Source organism: Alosa alosa, chromosome 4, assembly GCF_017589495.1.
Source record: "Alosa alosa isolate M-15738 ecotype Scorff River chromosome 4, AALO_Geno_1.1, whole genome shotgun sequence".
Lineage (NCBI taxonomy): Eukaryota > Metazoa > Chordata > Actinopteri > Clupeiformes > Clupeidae > Alosa > Alosa alosa.
In genome coordinates this window covers 34,823,413-34,840,471 of record NC_063192.1, presented here as the reverse complement: position 1 = coordinate 34,840,471, position 17,059 = coordinate 34,823,413, and the positions used below count along the sequence as shown (strand labels likewise).

General features: G+C 42.0%; 1 protein-coding gene across 2 annotated transcripts; it reads right to left on the bottom strand.

Annotated features, from left to right (window-relative positions):
* Positions 1 to 583: 583 nt before the first annotated feature.
* pdyn (prodynorphin) lies at positions 584 to 2,667 on the bottom strand. Of its 2 annotated transcripts, none has more exons than XM_048241606.1 (3): positions 2,530 to 2,667; positions 2,093 to 2,230; positions 584 to 1,665 (listed from the first exon to the last, which is right to left on the bottom strand). In XM_048241606.1, the coding sequence occupies exons 2-3, from the start codon at positions 2,219 to 2,221 to the stop codon at positions 1,057 to 1,059; spliced, it is 738 nt and encodes a 245-aa protein (XP_048097563.1). In that variant the 5' UTR covers positions 2,222 to 2,230; positions 2,530 to 2,667; the 3' UTR covers positions 584 to 1,056. The 2 variants fall into 2 exon arrangements, with proteins under 2 accessions (XP_048097563.1, XP_048097562.1); XM_048241605.1 differs by having other exon boundaries at positions 2,540 to 2,667.
* Positions 2,668 to 17,059: the final 14,392 nt, after the last annotated feature.

Below are 17,059 nucleotides of genomic sequence, written 5' to 3'. Positions count from 1 at the left end.
GAAGTAGCTGGTTTTATCAGTTGTATTATGTATCTTGCAAAACACGTCACTTTTAAGCAGAGCCAGCTTCATTTAGTCTTATTCAACATCGTTTCGTTTTAAATCAACGCCAGCATTCAACCGTAAAGGTTTCTTTATGAAATGATTATGATTATATCAAACTTGTACTTTAGTTAAGTTTATGTTGTAAATGTGACGGGATCTATTTAAGGACGCTTCCGAGCAAGCGTAGTCGACTGCCTACAGAAAGCCATTTAGCCGAGGGTGAGCAGATCGCATTCCCATATGGACCACTAGGAGGAGCCCTTTCCTAATATATCTCCACCGTCCCTTGGAAAAGTCGCTTACAGTCCACTCCATAGAGTAGACGTGGTGCCTGCCGACCTTTAAGCTAATTCTATTTGCGTAAGCAGTGGTAGCCTCGCAAGTAAACCCTCAGGGGCGCCTGTTCTTTCTTAGACCAGGTAACGCCTCAAGGATCATATAAACAACCCCGAATATGGGGAAAGCCTTTGGAGTGCAATGACGGAACATCCACCTTAAGGATCGGATGGATCGGGCCACACTTCTTTAATAAACTACATTTCTTTCAAGTGAAATAAACTTTATTAACGAAGTATAAACATTTAAATACACTAAGGCCAACTCCAGCCAAAACAACGTTAAACACACTGTCAATAAGAGCAGAAGTGTCGACATATTCAGGTTCTGTAAAGTAACGCAACACATCATTTCCTTGCAGCTTTGGCAAATTACGCACTTGCCTTTATTATGTTTAGCCTATAGTTTAATCAAACAAGCATAACGGGTTTCAATACAGGACGCACAGTGTATGTGTTTACGCACAACAACAAATGTTTTTTATTCACCTGAATGTCCATTAGACTTAGTGACTTGACAAGGACACAAGTCTGTTTTCCTACGAGGTGATCTGAACCCGCAGTGACACAACCAGCCTCGGGAACACAGATGAGTGACTCTATGGATAACATTCTCACGGATTTGCGAAAGAAGTTTTGAGTGAAAGGCGGCAGTAAGGACAGTTTAAGCGATGGCCTAAAGACCAACATCATCATATGCTGGTTCCTCCTCCGATCTCACGGAGATTTTGAAGTGACGCCTTAAAAAACCTCCATATCTCTTCTGGTTATCCCATCTGAGCTTGGGTCGAATCCTGCGCATGAACCCGCCGTACCGCTTCTGCAGCTCCTGCCGGTCGCTTTCCTCCGAGGACTCGCTTCGCTTTGGAAATTTACGTAAAAATCCTCCGTAACGTTTGACAGGGTTTAAGGCAGCGTCGTCATATACTCCAGTATCGCTCTCTGATGCCACATCCTCGCGCTCGGTGTCCTCTGCTAATTCCGGTACCTCACGCTCACCAAATTTTCCAAGAGGTTCACCGAGTTTCTTGGCGAAAAGTCCTTTTAGAACAGCATTGTCATACCAAGGGGATTTGAAAAGTTTATTTTTATCAATCCGCTTGATGAAGCCGCCGTAGCGCTTGACCAGGCTCGGTAGAGAAGACTCTTGGTTATCCTCTGCGTCGGGCGCGCTGTGCGCATCGTCATCAGAAGTAAAACCCGCAGGCTGCTGGTTGAGGATTCGATCACATTTATTTAATTCCCACGAGCTCGTGACAGCCCCTTCACACTCTAACGTGCAAGCCTGAGAACGGAGGAAAATACGTTAAACATTTACTTTAAATTACATTACAAATGACAAACAATTACTTTAAACTACATTGAACTCATCGTCATACTTCAATGAATTGGTTTAGAAAACGTAGACCTTGAATCGTGTCAATCGTGAATTGGTCGTGTTATAATAGTAATGTAGAATAACACTTTATCATGCAAAAGGTGAAATTTTCATTCCATATTTGCAAAATTGTCTCCCCATTTCAACACATGCTACTCATATAAAGTAAAACACACGGCGCTCTCCAAGGTCCTGAATTGCGCTTGATGTTCTTTTCCACTAGACAGACGCTCACCTGCGCAACAGCACACCAAATCCGATAACACAGACACCCGTGTCGATTTTAAAAAGCAGTATCGAAAATGTCGAATGGAAGTTCCTACACTGATCTTACCAGACTGTCCACGGATGTGTCTGCGCGGGGCAACTCCTGCGCGCATTTCAAACAGCGCGAGGCGCAGTCCGCTGCTGCCAGGGCTGGAGCGCTCAATATCAGCACGAGCACACAAACATACCGCTCCATCCTGTTATCCTAGAGCCAGATAGGACGAAACAAATGTCAGGAGTCGCAAAATAAAGCACAGAGACACACCGTTTTAAACAAACATCATAACAAAGAAATCAATAGGACATAAAGCAAAGCCCTTTATCCATGCTTTATTGAGCCAAATACCATTGGAAATGTTAATCTTTAATACAAAAAACGAGGAGGCAACCAGGGGCCACTCTCCATGAAAAACATCAGTATTCATTCAAATCAAACTTTAAGAAAAGAAAGAAAGAAAGAAAGAAAGAAAGAAAGAAGAAGCCAAAAAAAAAACATGACCTTACACAGCCTTACCTCGATGGAAGGGAAACCGAGCCTTTCCCTGGCGCTTCTCCGGGAAGGGAGAGGAGTCAACTTATTTCAAGACCTTCAGCCTATAGAAAAGCGACCGTATTGATGTTCGTCCTCTCTGAACGGAAGTTGGACGCAACACGCTTTATTGCCGAAGACTCCGTGGTGTCATCGGTGCACATCACGACATTGACCAATGGGAACAATAAATTACAAGAATACACGCGTTTGCGTCCGTCTCCACCCTCCACCAAGCTCACCCCAGTTCCACCCACACACACACACACACAAACACACACACACATACACACACACACACATACACACACGCACACACACCAGTAAAACCTGCAGACTGATGTGTGCTCGCTGAATCATAACAGGGCGTGTTTCAGTGTAGCTCCATTTGAGCAAACCAGCGCGAGCTGAACAAGGTGTGAAGAGAGGAACGCGTGCTTCTGACGCGAGGTGCCATGAGGCCTCCAAAACAGATCGTGCGTCATGGCTTTTTATGCAAGCTTGATAAGACACATCCATTTTCGACCTCTAATATATATATATACATATAATCATATACTATTTAACCAATTAAGAAAAGCACACAAGCCTACGGTTTTGATTGCTACATAAGTGTAAAGTGTTGACTATTTCTTTCCGTCGGAGAAGGCTATGGCGAGGCCTTTGCCGGCCAGCACTGGGCATTTGCTTTGAATCTGTGGCACTCTGTATGACAGCGGGTCTTGGCACGCACAGTCGTGGCAACTCGGCCTCTCTCGGCACAGGGAATCCTCGCCGAGAGACCTCACCGCGACCTCGTCTGTCTTTACAGTTTTCCACAATTGCTAATACACATTTTTTTGAAACTGTCCACCCTTTTCTCTAAACTGTAAACACAAACCCCAAATCTCAAACTACATTCACCACACCTCAGACAACCTCTGCCTCAAAACAGCTGCACCTGTGCTCAAACACTTTCTTCAGATCATCTCACAAAGCAGCCAAAATGAAAACACTACTGAGCAGTCACTAGACACTACATCAAAAAAAGGAAAACACTGTGTTCAGGGCAGCTCATGTAGCTCCAGGAGGAATGTTCATTGTTTACAATACAGTAAATGCATTTTGCATCTAAAAAACAAAACAAAACAAAACAAAGCAAAATTATTTCATAACTCAGTGGATTCAACATTTACTGTAAATCCAGTAAATAAAGTATTGACAATAGGGGTTTGTGTTTACAGTTTTGAGAAAGGGGTGGAAGGTTTCAAAACTGTGTTTTAGCAATTATGAAAAACTGTATACCGGAAAAGACAGCCATGAGAAGTACATTGCAGTCTACGACCTACAATATAATGTACTCTGAATGTCTCACTGATGAGTTTCTGTCCATCATTGATATGAACCTGCAGTGTTCATCAACCTGTTTACACTCTGAACTAGATTATATTGGTTGTGTCACCTCATTTGAAACTAGTGTGATCATTTTTGACTCGTTGTGTGTGTGTGGCATTGTGCTCTATTTGTGTTTACCTTTTGCCACTTGTGGTTTCCACTATGCATCACAAGTGCATCACAATGCAAAATGTGTCTTTTTGCATGCTAGTGTGTTTAGAGTTTTGCTAAAGGAATCTATGCGATCTGCCAATTGTATGTTATATATGAAAACTGTTTATGATTTTGCCAAAAGAGTTACCGATTCAAGAAATGTGTTGAGGCAACTGAGATAATGGAGTTAAATGTTTTAGCAATTGTGAAAAACTGTCATTTATTTTCTCGATTTCCCGGAAGTCAGAAAAAGTGTTCCTAAGCAACCCCCAGAGTGGACTTTATTGAGTTATTTTTCTAGTTCTATTCAGTCTTGTGGTGGTGCGTGCAAGCCGCGCGCGCAGGTTTTCTCTTCAAGCTCCGGAATGCACTAACTAATCTCTCCTCACGCCGCCATTGAACTCACTGATGCTGATACAATTGTTCTTGCGCGCAGACGCAAAAGTTCCCTAAAAATTCGGCGTGAAGCTGTTTGAAGGCGGCGGCGAGTCACGGGGCACTGTCATGCGTCACAGAGATGCTTTTCTTCGTTTGCTTCGAATACCAGCGGCCCAGATGAAAGATGCGTGACCGTGACCGTGACCCAGCCAAAGAAAGAGTCTAGCGAGATAGCGAAAATGGATGCAAATTACTCGCGCAGTAGAAGAGAATGGAGACAACTCACTTCTGCTGTGACGCCAATGAGGATTTTGACTAGCCTTTGTGTTTTTAAAGCTCCACTTTTCCATTCATAAGATTAAACTGGTCTATAAATATCCGTTGTGCATGAAGGATACAAGGATACAAGGAATGAACGGAGACTGCCTGTAATCACGGACAATTCCTGTATGAAGCATATGTTTGTCCCCAACGTGACAAAACACAACAGAGTTATACAGCAATTTTAAAAAAGTGGAAATGTACAGTATAAATGTATAATACTGCCCTACTAAGGCAAAAGACCTTAACTCACCAATGTGTGAAACTGAGAAAAATGACTTTAAAGTTATCTTAATGTCCTGACAATTGAGTAATAGGTATAATATTGTAATTTTCACATTTTGTAGTGTTTACCTGTATTAATCTATCTACAAAACAATGTGAACTCAAATTTGACCTTTGACCCTTTTTTGGAAGTTACTGTATTCTGCCTTAGTATTGCCCACAAAATGACAATCGGTCATACTAAGGCAAAATACCTTAACTTCTATTTTATAGCACAATGTTATGATAACTTTCACTTAAAATGTAAGCAATATTAACCCTATTGGACTAACTATGATAAAATGGCTTCACATTTATCAACATCATATGAAAATTATAGTTTCTGTATTTCATACTCATAGTAGCCTACCACACTGACAGTCACTTCTGACAGATGTTTTGATGTTTTAATATATAAAGCATATTTTTCTGTTTGGATATGAGGCACTAATTTAGACTCATTGGCTTGTTTATTTTGATAACCAGCCTAGAACAGCAAAAATATTTCAGAATCATCCCATTGTAGCATCTTAATGTCTGCTGAAACGTTTCCGTGAAAACATAGGAATTCATATTTCTTTGGATTTTACTTGCAGTATTTGCATTATTATAATGAAATCAGGAAAATATTTTGATGATGTGTGTTTCAAAATTATGATTAAACACTGTAGCCTAGGCCTATACATTTTCCTGGATAGAATGGAAACTTAACCAAATGCAGATGATAAAACAAAGTTCTCACACACAAATTAGGTAAATTAGGATGTGATCGGTTGCCTTTATTTGTTCATTTTATATTACTGCAATTTAAAGCTGCCTGCTTTGCGATTAGCTTTAATTTCCCAACTAACCTGCAGCTACACTAAACTTTAGGATTGCATTGATAGAATTGACAGCCTGTAACAACTTGGTAGTTTTGACTAGCCGGCAGCAAGTTTTAAAAACTCGTGGCAGATTTAATGGATTTGCTTTCTCGTCGGTTGTTTGATATGGATTTTAACCAGGGTTCAACTAAAGGTAGGCTCTAAATTACTACATTCCTGCTGCTGATGTGTGTGTGTGTGTGTGTGGAAGGTGTGTCGTTGCGGCTCCAACAAACTCGCGTAGTTTTCAGCCAATGACTGTCATTTGGGTCATTGCGGCTCCTTTTTTTCAATACCTTCCAAGCCATATGACCTAGTGACTCCAACCCAATGCAGAATAGTTATCCTATATGGGACTCATCAGACACACCTCTTTTTATAGTCACTGTATGCACACTGTATTTTATATGAATATTTTAAAGAAAATACATTATTTCCCATAAGGAATGGTCTCCTTTTTTCCAATACCTTCCAAGCCATATGACCTAGTGACTCCAACCCAATGCAGAATAGTTATCCTATATGGGACTCATCAGACACACCTCTTCCTATAACCATTGAAATACAATGTTTCCTATAAGAAATGGTCTCCTTTTTCAATACCCCAAGGGAAGTGACGTAGGAACACCAAACCAATGCAGAATATCCTTCATGGGACTAATCAGACACACCTCAAATTAATATAATTTTTGCACATACTATTTTATAGTACCCATTTGTTTGACTTTCTCACCAACCGTTCACAAGTGGTTAGAGTGGGGGGTCTGACATCTGACACATTAACCATCAGCACTGGGGTGCTCCCCAAGGCTGTGTTTTGGAGTCCACCGCCATATACCCAACTCAACCCAACAGAATGAGTTATCTATATGGGACTAGTCAGACACACCTCTTCCATCATCAAGTTTGCGAATTGACTCCGGTGATCTTGGGCCTGATTAACAGCAACAATGCAGAACATCTCTACTTGGACTAATCAGACACACCTCCAATACCTTCCAAGCCATATGACCTAGTGACTCCAACCCAATGCAGAAATAGTTATCCTATATGGGACTCCATCAGACACACCTTCCAACCATTGGAAATACAATTTTGCAAGAAATGGTCTCCTTTTTTCAATACCTTCAAGCCATATGACCTAGTGACTCCAACCCAATGCAGAATAGTTATCCTATATGGGACTCATCAGACACACCTCTTTTTTATAGTCACTGTATGCACTGTATTTATATGAATATTTTAAAGAAAATACATTATTTCCCATAAGGAATGGTCTCCTTTTCCAATACCTTCCAAGCCATATGACCTAGTGACTCCAACCCAACAGAATAGTTATCCTATATGGGACTCATCAGACACACCTCTTCCTATAACCATTTGAAATACAATGTTTCCTATAAGAAATGGTCTCCTTTTTTCAATACCCCCAAAGGGAAGTGGCGTAGGAACACCAAACCAATGCAGAATATCCTTCATGGGACTAATCAGACACACCTCAAATTAATATAATTTTTGCACATACTATTTTATAGTACCCATTTGTTTGACTTTCTCACCAACCCCGTTCACAAGTGGTTAGAGTGGGGGTGTACAACATCTACCACACATGACTGTAAAGCCAACATGACTGTAGTCATACCTCCATCATCAAGTTTGCAGATGACACAGTGATCTTGGGCCTGATTAGTAACAACAATGAACAGCTCTACTTGGATCAGGTTGATGAGGTGGCACAGTGGTGTCAATCTAACAGCTTGACACTGAATGTCAATAAAACCAAGGAAATGGTAGTGGATTACAGAAGGCAGCAGCAGAACAACAGTTACACCCCACTAATGATCAGCGGGCAACCTGTAGAGAGAGTCACAAGTTTTAAATACCTTGGTGTCCACAATACTGAAGACTTAACATGGACTGTTAACACTCAATATGTTCTGAAGAAGTCCAGACAACGACTCTACTTCCTTCGTCAGCTAAGGAAATTCAAAGGCCTTCTACACTTCAGCGGTTGAGAGTGTTCTAACTGGTAGCATCATCACCTGGTATGGGAACTCCACAGTTAGAGATTGTAGTACTCTGCAGAGAGTAGTGCGCTCAGCTGAACGTACTATAAGAACTCAACTCCCTGCTCTACAAGATATCTATTCCAGAAGAGTACTCTTAAAGGAGAATTCCGGTGTGATATTGACCTAAAGTGTATTGAAACATGATACCGAGTGTGAAGGTATGTCTCATAGCCCATCTCGGCTTGTCCCCTGCACTCCAAAATCTGGCGCTAGTTAGCCCGATGCTACCAACAGCTTTTTTTTCAATAGTGGTGCTTCGCATCCGGGCTAGCCATGCAAATAAATCACTGTTTTAGGCTCAATGTATCTCCACACTTCATTGGTAGACTTCGAGGGGCCCTGACATTTTAAAGCGAGACATTGAGAACTTTGAAAAAGCACTGGTAGTTTACTTACAAGATGATTTATACAGACAGTATCTTCACAAAGTTTAGCGTTTGCAGCCATCTTGAATTTAGTCCGCGATAAGTCGAGCAAGCAGTAAGAATGAACAGGTATGATAAGGGATCAGATTCCAAAAATAATTCAGTGGAAATGCATGGATTCCAGTTACTGCTACTGGAAGAGCTGGAATCCATGCATTTCCACTGAATTATTTTTGGAATCTGATCCCTTTATCATACCTGTTCATTCTACCGCTTCGGGAATGGGTAACAAAACAGTGATTTATTTGCATGGCTAGCCCGATGCTGAAGCACCACTATTGAAAAAGCTGTTGGTAGCATCGGCTAACTAGCGCCAGATTTTGGAGTGCAGGGGACAAGCCGAGATGGGCTATGAGACATACGTTCACACTCGGTATCATGTTTCAATACACTTTAGGTCAATAACACACCGGAATTCTCCTTTAAGAGCCCAAAAGATTCTGAAGGACTCTTCTCATCCTAACAATGGATTATTCCTACCGCTGAAATCAAAAAGACACCTATGTAGTCACAAAGCCAGAACTGAGAGACTCAGGAGAAGTTTTTATCCCCAGGCCATCCGAACTCTCAACTCACACTATACTGACTTTGCACACATTCACTCCTCAGCACTCTCAAACATTTCCCAACCCTGAACTCACACTATACTGACTTTGCACTCATTCACTCCTCAGCACTCATGACCCCCCCTCTCACACACACACACACACCTACATGACTTTTAGCACTTTTACATCCATCTCTCTATGCTACAGACCTTTTATTTATTTTCTTAATTCATCACACGTCAAAAAACACACACACACACACATATCTGACTTTCTCCAACTTTTGCACATCTCCATAGAACTTTTTATTTATTATTTTTGATTTCTCCTCCATCTATACCCATGTCCTTGATTGTCTAGCCTTTCTGCCCCCCCCCCCCCCAACACACACACAAAAAACACACACACTTACATCATCACTGTCATTACCTCACATACATACAGCACACTGCTTGCTACAGTAAGCCTCCTCTACTTGCTGCACACTGCCCCCCCTCCCTACATACACAGCACATTGTCTTCAGGATCTTCTCCAACACACATCCTCTACATACTTACAGCACACTGCCCCCACCTACCCACACATACACTACCCCGCCCACACACACATCTTCACTGTCATCACTCACATGCATCATACATACAGTACTCTGCTTGCAATAGTAAGTCCCTTCACCATACTTGCAGTACACTGCCCCCCCCCCCCCCCTCTCCCCTACATACACAGCACATTATTTCATCAGGAAGCTTCTCCAACACACATCCCCAACATACAGCACACTGCCGCCCCCCCCTCCCCCTCCCAATACACAGCACATTGTCTCATGAGGAAGCTTCTCCTACACACATATTACACACTGCCCTCTCCCCACACATACAGCACACTATCCCATCTCCCTTGTCATCCCCCCAACACACACACCAAGACCCCCTGGCAGTTGGGTTAGCCCCTTGAGCCATGGATCTGCCCAAGGTTTCTTCCTTAGTAAGGGAGTTTTTCCTTGCCCCTGTTGCTCTTGGGTGCTCATTGTTGGTGCCCCCCCAATCCCAATCCTCCCCCACCTTTCTTATGCAGCCCTTGCCACTTAATCTACTAAACCCCTCTTCTACTGCACTTTTTACTACCCCCCCCCCCCCCCCCCCATAAATGCATAAATAGGCTGACACCAGACATAATTTCACTGCATTTCTTACATCCAGTAACTATATGCATGTGACAATAAACTTCCTTGTATCCTTGTATCCTTGTTGATCTGTGATGTCTAGGACCAAGTATATTGAAGGTATTGAGCACAAAGCAGCTTCCATAGGAAACAAATTGGTTTTCTTTAAGAAATTAATATATAAGTATAAGTATATATACTCTTTTGATCCCGTGGGGGAAATTTGGTCTCTGCATTTATCCCAATACGTGAATTAGTAAAACACACTCACACAGTGATCACACAGTGAGGTGAAGCACACACTACACTAATCCCGACGTAGTGAGCTGCCTGCAACAACAGCGGCACTCGGGGAGCAGTGAGGGGTTAGGTGCCTTGCTCAAGGGCACTTCAGCCGTGCCTTCTTTAATATAAAATAGTATAGTGCAAAAATCACATTAATTTGAGGTGTTTCTGATTAGTCCCATATAGGATAACTATTCTGCATTGGTTTGGAATCATAGGATAATTATTCTATTGGTTTGGAGTCCCTAGGTAACACGGCTTGCGAGGTATTAAAAAAAGGAGACCATTCATGATGGCAAATAATGTATTTTCTTTAAAATATTCATATAAAATACAGTGTGCATACAGTGACTATAAGAAGAGGTGTATCTTATTAGTCCCACATTGGATAACTATTCTGCATTGGTTTGGAGTCACTAGGCTTGGGATGTATTGAAAAAAAGGAGTCTGTGTCATATGAAATAATGTATTTTCTTTAAAATATTCATATAAAATACAGTGTGCATACAGTGACTATAAAAAGAGGTGTGTCTGATGAGTCCCATATAGGATAACTATTCTGCATGAGTCACTAGGTCACATGGCTGGGAGGTATTGAAAAAAAGGAGAAAGTTTCTTATGGGAAATAATGTATTTTCATTAAAATATTCAGATAAAATACAGTGTGCATACAGTGGCTATTAAAAGATGTGTGTCTGATGAGTCCCATATAGGATAACTATTCTGCATTGGATTGGAGTCACTAGGTCATATGGCTTGGAAGGTATTGAAAAAAAGGAGTCTGTTTCTTATATGAAATAATATTTTCTTTTAAAAATTCATATAAAATACATACAGTGGCTATATTACATTAATACACAGGATTAGATGTTAAAATCCCTTGTGCCAAAATCCAAGGTAAAAACACATTCAGAAGCCCTTGCTCAAGTTTAACTTTAAAAAAGCACACTACCCACAAATCCGCCAACAAATGGTCACAAACACAATACAAATGGCCCATCCAACAGCAGTATATAGCATGCGGCATGTCATTGGGTTTATCAAGTGGGCACCCTCATTCACCGATGTTTCGTTAAGTTAGGCCCACGACACCTCATGAAGGCTTAACAGTGAAACCAGCGTCCTGGAGACACTCCCCTCCATGCTGCCACCATATTACCACATTGAAATATCCAATACCCAAAATACTCTTAACCAGCCCAGGCATGGTCAAGGTTGGCTAGGTTGGTCCGTCCTGTTGATGTGGACTGAACCATAGCCATAAAAACCTTGGCCAACCAACCATCAACCTAGGCACAGCCCATCACAAACAAAAGAAGTTACACAAAACAAATTAGCCAGTTAGCTTAGCCAGTTAGCTTAGGCCCCATCGCAGACACAAAACAAACTAGATGTACCGCAGAGTGGTACAAAATATGACCGCCACCCAGTCCAGCACATTTTTTCCAAAAAAATAAATCACGCTGAAAGGCCTATATGATTCTAACTGTCTTATGCATTATCCACACTCAATTCTCACTGGTATCTGCTAGACAACAAGTACCAAAACATGATTGGTTCATAGATTTCACATGTAAAATTCATTTTTTACAACCCCACCCCCATCTTGCCTGTTCATAATTCTGTGCGTGCTTGTGTGTTTGCCTGCGTATGTGTGTTTGTGCATGTGCATGCATGCGTACATATGTCTACTGTGTGAGTATGTGTCATACGTATGATTACTATGAATGTATGTGTGTGCGTGTGTATCTGTTTATGCACATGTGTGCACATGGAATGGGTTAACATGACCCCTGGAGGCAAACATACGGAAAAAATTGGTCATCCTAGGCCCTACGGTTCTCAAGATATTCACAGGAAACTGTGTCTGCCCTACCCTCCTTTCGGGGTCCAGTACAGAGGGGGCTACAGATCAAAGCGAAAAATGATGGCTCCATGCTATCCATGTGGGGTTACATGCCCACCAAGTTTAGATGTACCCCGGTCTTTCAGTGTCGGGAATCCTTGTTGGTGTAACGGTCACTAAATGTACACATAAATTATTTTATTGTAAAGCCCCCCATGAACGAAAGTTCACAAAACTTGGCATGCATTCGGAGGGTGTCATAATGATCCTACACTTTCAATTTCGTGCAATTTTGACCATGTCAGCCAGAGATATTGTGATGAAAACACCTAATTTTTTGCTTTTTAATTTTTAACTAGGTGGCGCTATACATGAAATAAGTGGTAATGGGATGGATTGACATGCCCCCTAAAGACCAACATACAAAATAACGGTGGACCTCCTAGGCCCTACGGTTCTCGAGATATTCACAGAAAACTGTCTCCGGCCACCTACAGGCCAGTTGGTGTATAGTAACATAAATTAATTTATTGTGTGGCCCCCCATGAATGGAATTCCACGAAACTTGGCATGCATTCAGAGGGTGTCATAATGATCCTACACTTCCAATTTCGTGCAGTTCTGACTATGTTAGGTTACAGATACCTGCGATTATAACACCTCATTTTTACTTTTTTGTGTTTAACTAGGTGGCGCTATACATGAAATGAGTGGTTATGGAATGGGTTGACATGGCCCCTTGAGATCAACATACAAAAAAAAAATGGTCCTCCTAAACCTTACGGTTCTCGAGATATTCACAGAAAACTGTGTCTGCCCTACCCTCCTTTCGGGTGCAGTCCAGCGGGGGGGCTACAGATCAAAACGAAAAACGATGGTTCCATGCTATCCATATGGGGTTACATGCCCACCAAGTTTCGTCTACCCGGTCTTTCAGTGTCGGGAATCCTTGATGGAAATTTGGACATGAAAAAAAAAAAAAAAAAAAAAAAAAAAAAAAAAATCTGACTAAACCTATATGACCGCCAAGATGACTGCCGCAAGCTGCGCAGTGGTCATAATAAGCCAGTTAGCTTACGCCCCATGCTGCCACCATATTACCACAACAAACATCCAAATACCCTTAACCAACCTAGGCATGGTCTAAGTTGGCTAGGTGGGTCCGGTCCCGTTGATGCGGACTGAACCATAAACCATAAAAACCTTAGCCAAGTACCATCAACCTAGGCACAGTCCATCACAAACACAAAACAAATGAGCCAGTTAGCTTACCTTAGCTTGCGCCCCAGGAAGGGTAACTTCTCTTTACCCACAACCATTCGCTTGCCCGTTCTGCTGCTAAAGACATGTTACTAACCACCTGCCTTAGACTTCGACCACAAAGGCCCAATTCAGACAGCAAGCCAATAGCAGATCTGGCCACAAACCCACATGCACCGATTTCAATAGGCATTAATCGTGCACTCCAACCTCGCTTGGCTGCCTCCTCTGCTATTTCAGTGTATTTAGCTCTCTTCAGCTCATTGGCCACTTCCACTCTGTCTTCCCAAAGGAACAGTGAGTTCAATGAAGTAAACTATCTTCTCTGAATCCGACCATAGAATTACGCCGGGTAAGTAGCTTAGTACTCACTATATGTGGAGGTACCGCCATCTGCTGGCCAAGATCAACCTTCATTTCCCAGCCGCCCCATTTTTCAACTTGCGGTTTTACACCTGGCCTTGCGGAACAAGGTTTATCCCCTGGCGTACAAAGTTAATTTGCCTTACCCTTTACTAGCTGCTAATGAATTGACTTCTCTCCTTTTATCCTCTATTGCCGCTGCCACACATTTCAATACCTGGTTATGATGCCACGTATACCACCCCTGGGTGAGACCTTGCACCCTGATAGGATATGGTGGAGACTGCCCACACACGAGCAAAGTATGCATTTATCATCCTCACCAAACCATTGACTTAAATTCTTGGGAGATGGGAGCACATCATATGTAGCACCTAACATAAATCTGATCTTACCAGCTTCCATGCCCCATAGATCTTTCCATTTAATCCGTCTTTTTTCCACCCCTTCCCAGTTCACCCACTGCCCTTGTTTTGCCTGCGACACTGCCTTAGTACATCTTACAGCCTCCTCCTGTCTATGCATTTCCTCCACTACCATTTTCCTCTTTTCTCCTGCAGAAGCCTTACTCCACAAGGGTTTACTCATGCCCACCCCTAGACCCCGGCCGTGCTGCACATGGCCTATTATATCCCTATGCTTCAATGCTGATTGAGCTTGCTTAACTGCCTGCTCTGGGTTCCACTTCCTCCCTGCATTAACTGTGGGTGCAACTTTCCTCACCACTGGGTCCTTGGACTGAGTAAGAGTCATTTCCAATCTAGCCTTAGCACACTTAAATTCCTCTGTCAGACTAGATATTGGCAACTCTACAATGCCCTTCCCATACAAGGCTACACTGCTTAAGCAGCGTGGGACTCCGAGCCATTTTCTGACAAAGGAGTTGATCATTTTTTCCAACCTCTCTACCTTTGACAGAGGAACTTCATAAACTGTCAATGGCCACATTAGCCGAGGCAATAAACCAAACTGCAAACACCACAGCTTGAGCTTACCTGGCAGCCCTGACTTGTCAATTTTTGCAATACCTTGCCTAGTGACCTGTCTCAAGTCTTCAACCTGTGATTTATCACTAAGGCTTGCATCATACCACCTTTCCAGACTCTTCACTGGTTTCTCCAGAACTGTGGGAATCACCTCTTTATTTTTAGCAAACTTCTTATCTATTACCTTCCCTTTAACAATTGAGAGACTCCTAGACTTACTTGGCTTCATCTTCATTCTGGCCCATTGCAGATTACTATTGAACTTATCCAGCAACCTGTTGGTGCATGGAACGGTTGACGTCAAGGTTGTCATGTCGTCCATGAAAGCCCTAATGGAGAGGAGGCGTGGCCCTCCCTGCAACTTCTCCCCACCCACTACCCATTTTGAGGCCCTAATGATGACCTCCATTGCCATTGTAAAAGCAAGTGGGGAGATGGTACATCCGCCATGATTCCTATCTCGAAGTTGTTGCCACCCTGTGGTGTAATCAGCTGTAGTAAAACATAATTGAATATCCAGAAAGTATGCTTTTACTAGGCTTTTAATGCTACCCGGGATTCTGAAATAATCATAGGCCTCCCACAACAGACTATGCGGCACAGACCCAAAAGCATTAGCCAAATCCAAGAACACAACGTGCAGGTCTCTCTTCTCACGCTTTGCTAATTGAATTTGGTGCCAAATCATGCTTTTTGCACCGTGGTATCAATTAATTTATTCCTTTCAAGGTAATTTGTCAGTCTCCGTGCCACCACACTGAAGAAAACCTTCCCTTCAACATTCAGTAGACTAATTGGCCTAAATTGATTAATCTCCACTGCATCCTTTTCTTTGGGAATAAATATTCCCCCAGCCCTCCGCCAAGCCTTGGGAATACTCTGCTTTTTCCAAACTATCTTCATTAATTGCCATAGAAATCTTAAAACATCTGGTGCACTCTTATACAACCGGTGGGGGCACTCCATTAGGTCCCGGGCTGAAGAGGCCCTTGCGCTTTATTACTTCTTGCACCTCTTTCCACCTTGGTGGACTATCGTCGCATTGGCTACTTAATTCACCAATAGGGTGGGATATCAGCAGGAAGTACCATCTCTCTGAACCTCTCCCTATCTTTGTGCACTCCTCTAAATACTCCTCAAGCTTCTGCTTAGGTTCCAAAGACTACCACTCTTCTGCATTCTGAATAAAGACTTAACAAACTTAAATGGGTCTTTATAGAATGCTAGTCGAGCTCGTGATTTCTTCTTACTATTTTTCCTAATATTTTCAGCTCTTCTTAGCACTGCCAACCGCTCCCTCACATCTGCCTGTAGACAGTCAATACCTTCCTTCTCATCATCTGTAGCTTTTCTCCACTGCTTCTTAAGCTGCCTCCTCTCCTTGATAAGTTTATCTATCTCCTGCTGACGCCTAGATTTGACTACCTCATGTTGCTGTTTTGGGTAACACTTTATTTTAATGTGTCGCTGTTACAGTGTACATAGTGTTATTAGGTACAGTGGTACAACCTGTGTAACAACATGTACTATCAGGTACTATCATTGTACTTGCATTATGTATTTGTGGGTACCTTAATATAGTTGTTACATTGTAATACTGAGTGCTTTTACAAAACTTTGCCAATTTGCCTAAATTTTCATCAGAGGCAAAGAGCTGACCTGAGACCTGCTGGATGGGGTAAATCGGGTCATGATAGATTTAATATACAAACCATTCTTAGCTCCAGTCAAGGCCTCATTGTCTTCAGTGTACATGTAACAGCTGTGCTGCTACAACCTTGTTACTCTTTGATACAGTGGAATAAACCTATTAAGTGTACCAGTTAATTACTTACATGTACATATGACATGTATGTTATGTCTTCAATGTCTTGGAACAGGTCTACTAATTCACTACATAGTACATATATCAACTGTGTTGGTACACACTTATTGCTCTTTGATACAGTGGCATAAACCCATTAAAATGAAGTGTACCAGTTAAGTACTTACAATTACATATTACATGTATGTTGTGTCATTGGTGTCTTGGAACATGTCTGCCATTACCCTACATACTGTAGAACATGTATCAAATGTGTTGGTACACATTTATTACTCTTTTGATACAGTGGAAGAAACCCATTAAAATAAAGTGTACCAGTTAAGTACTCACATGTACATATTATATACATCCTGTCAATGATGTCATGCATCCTGTAATTGAT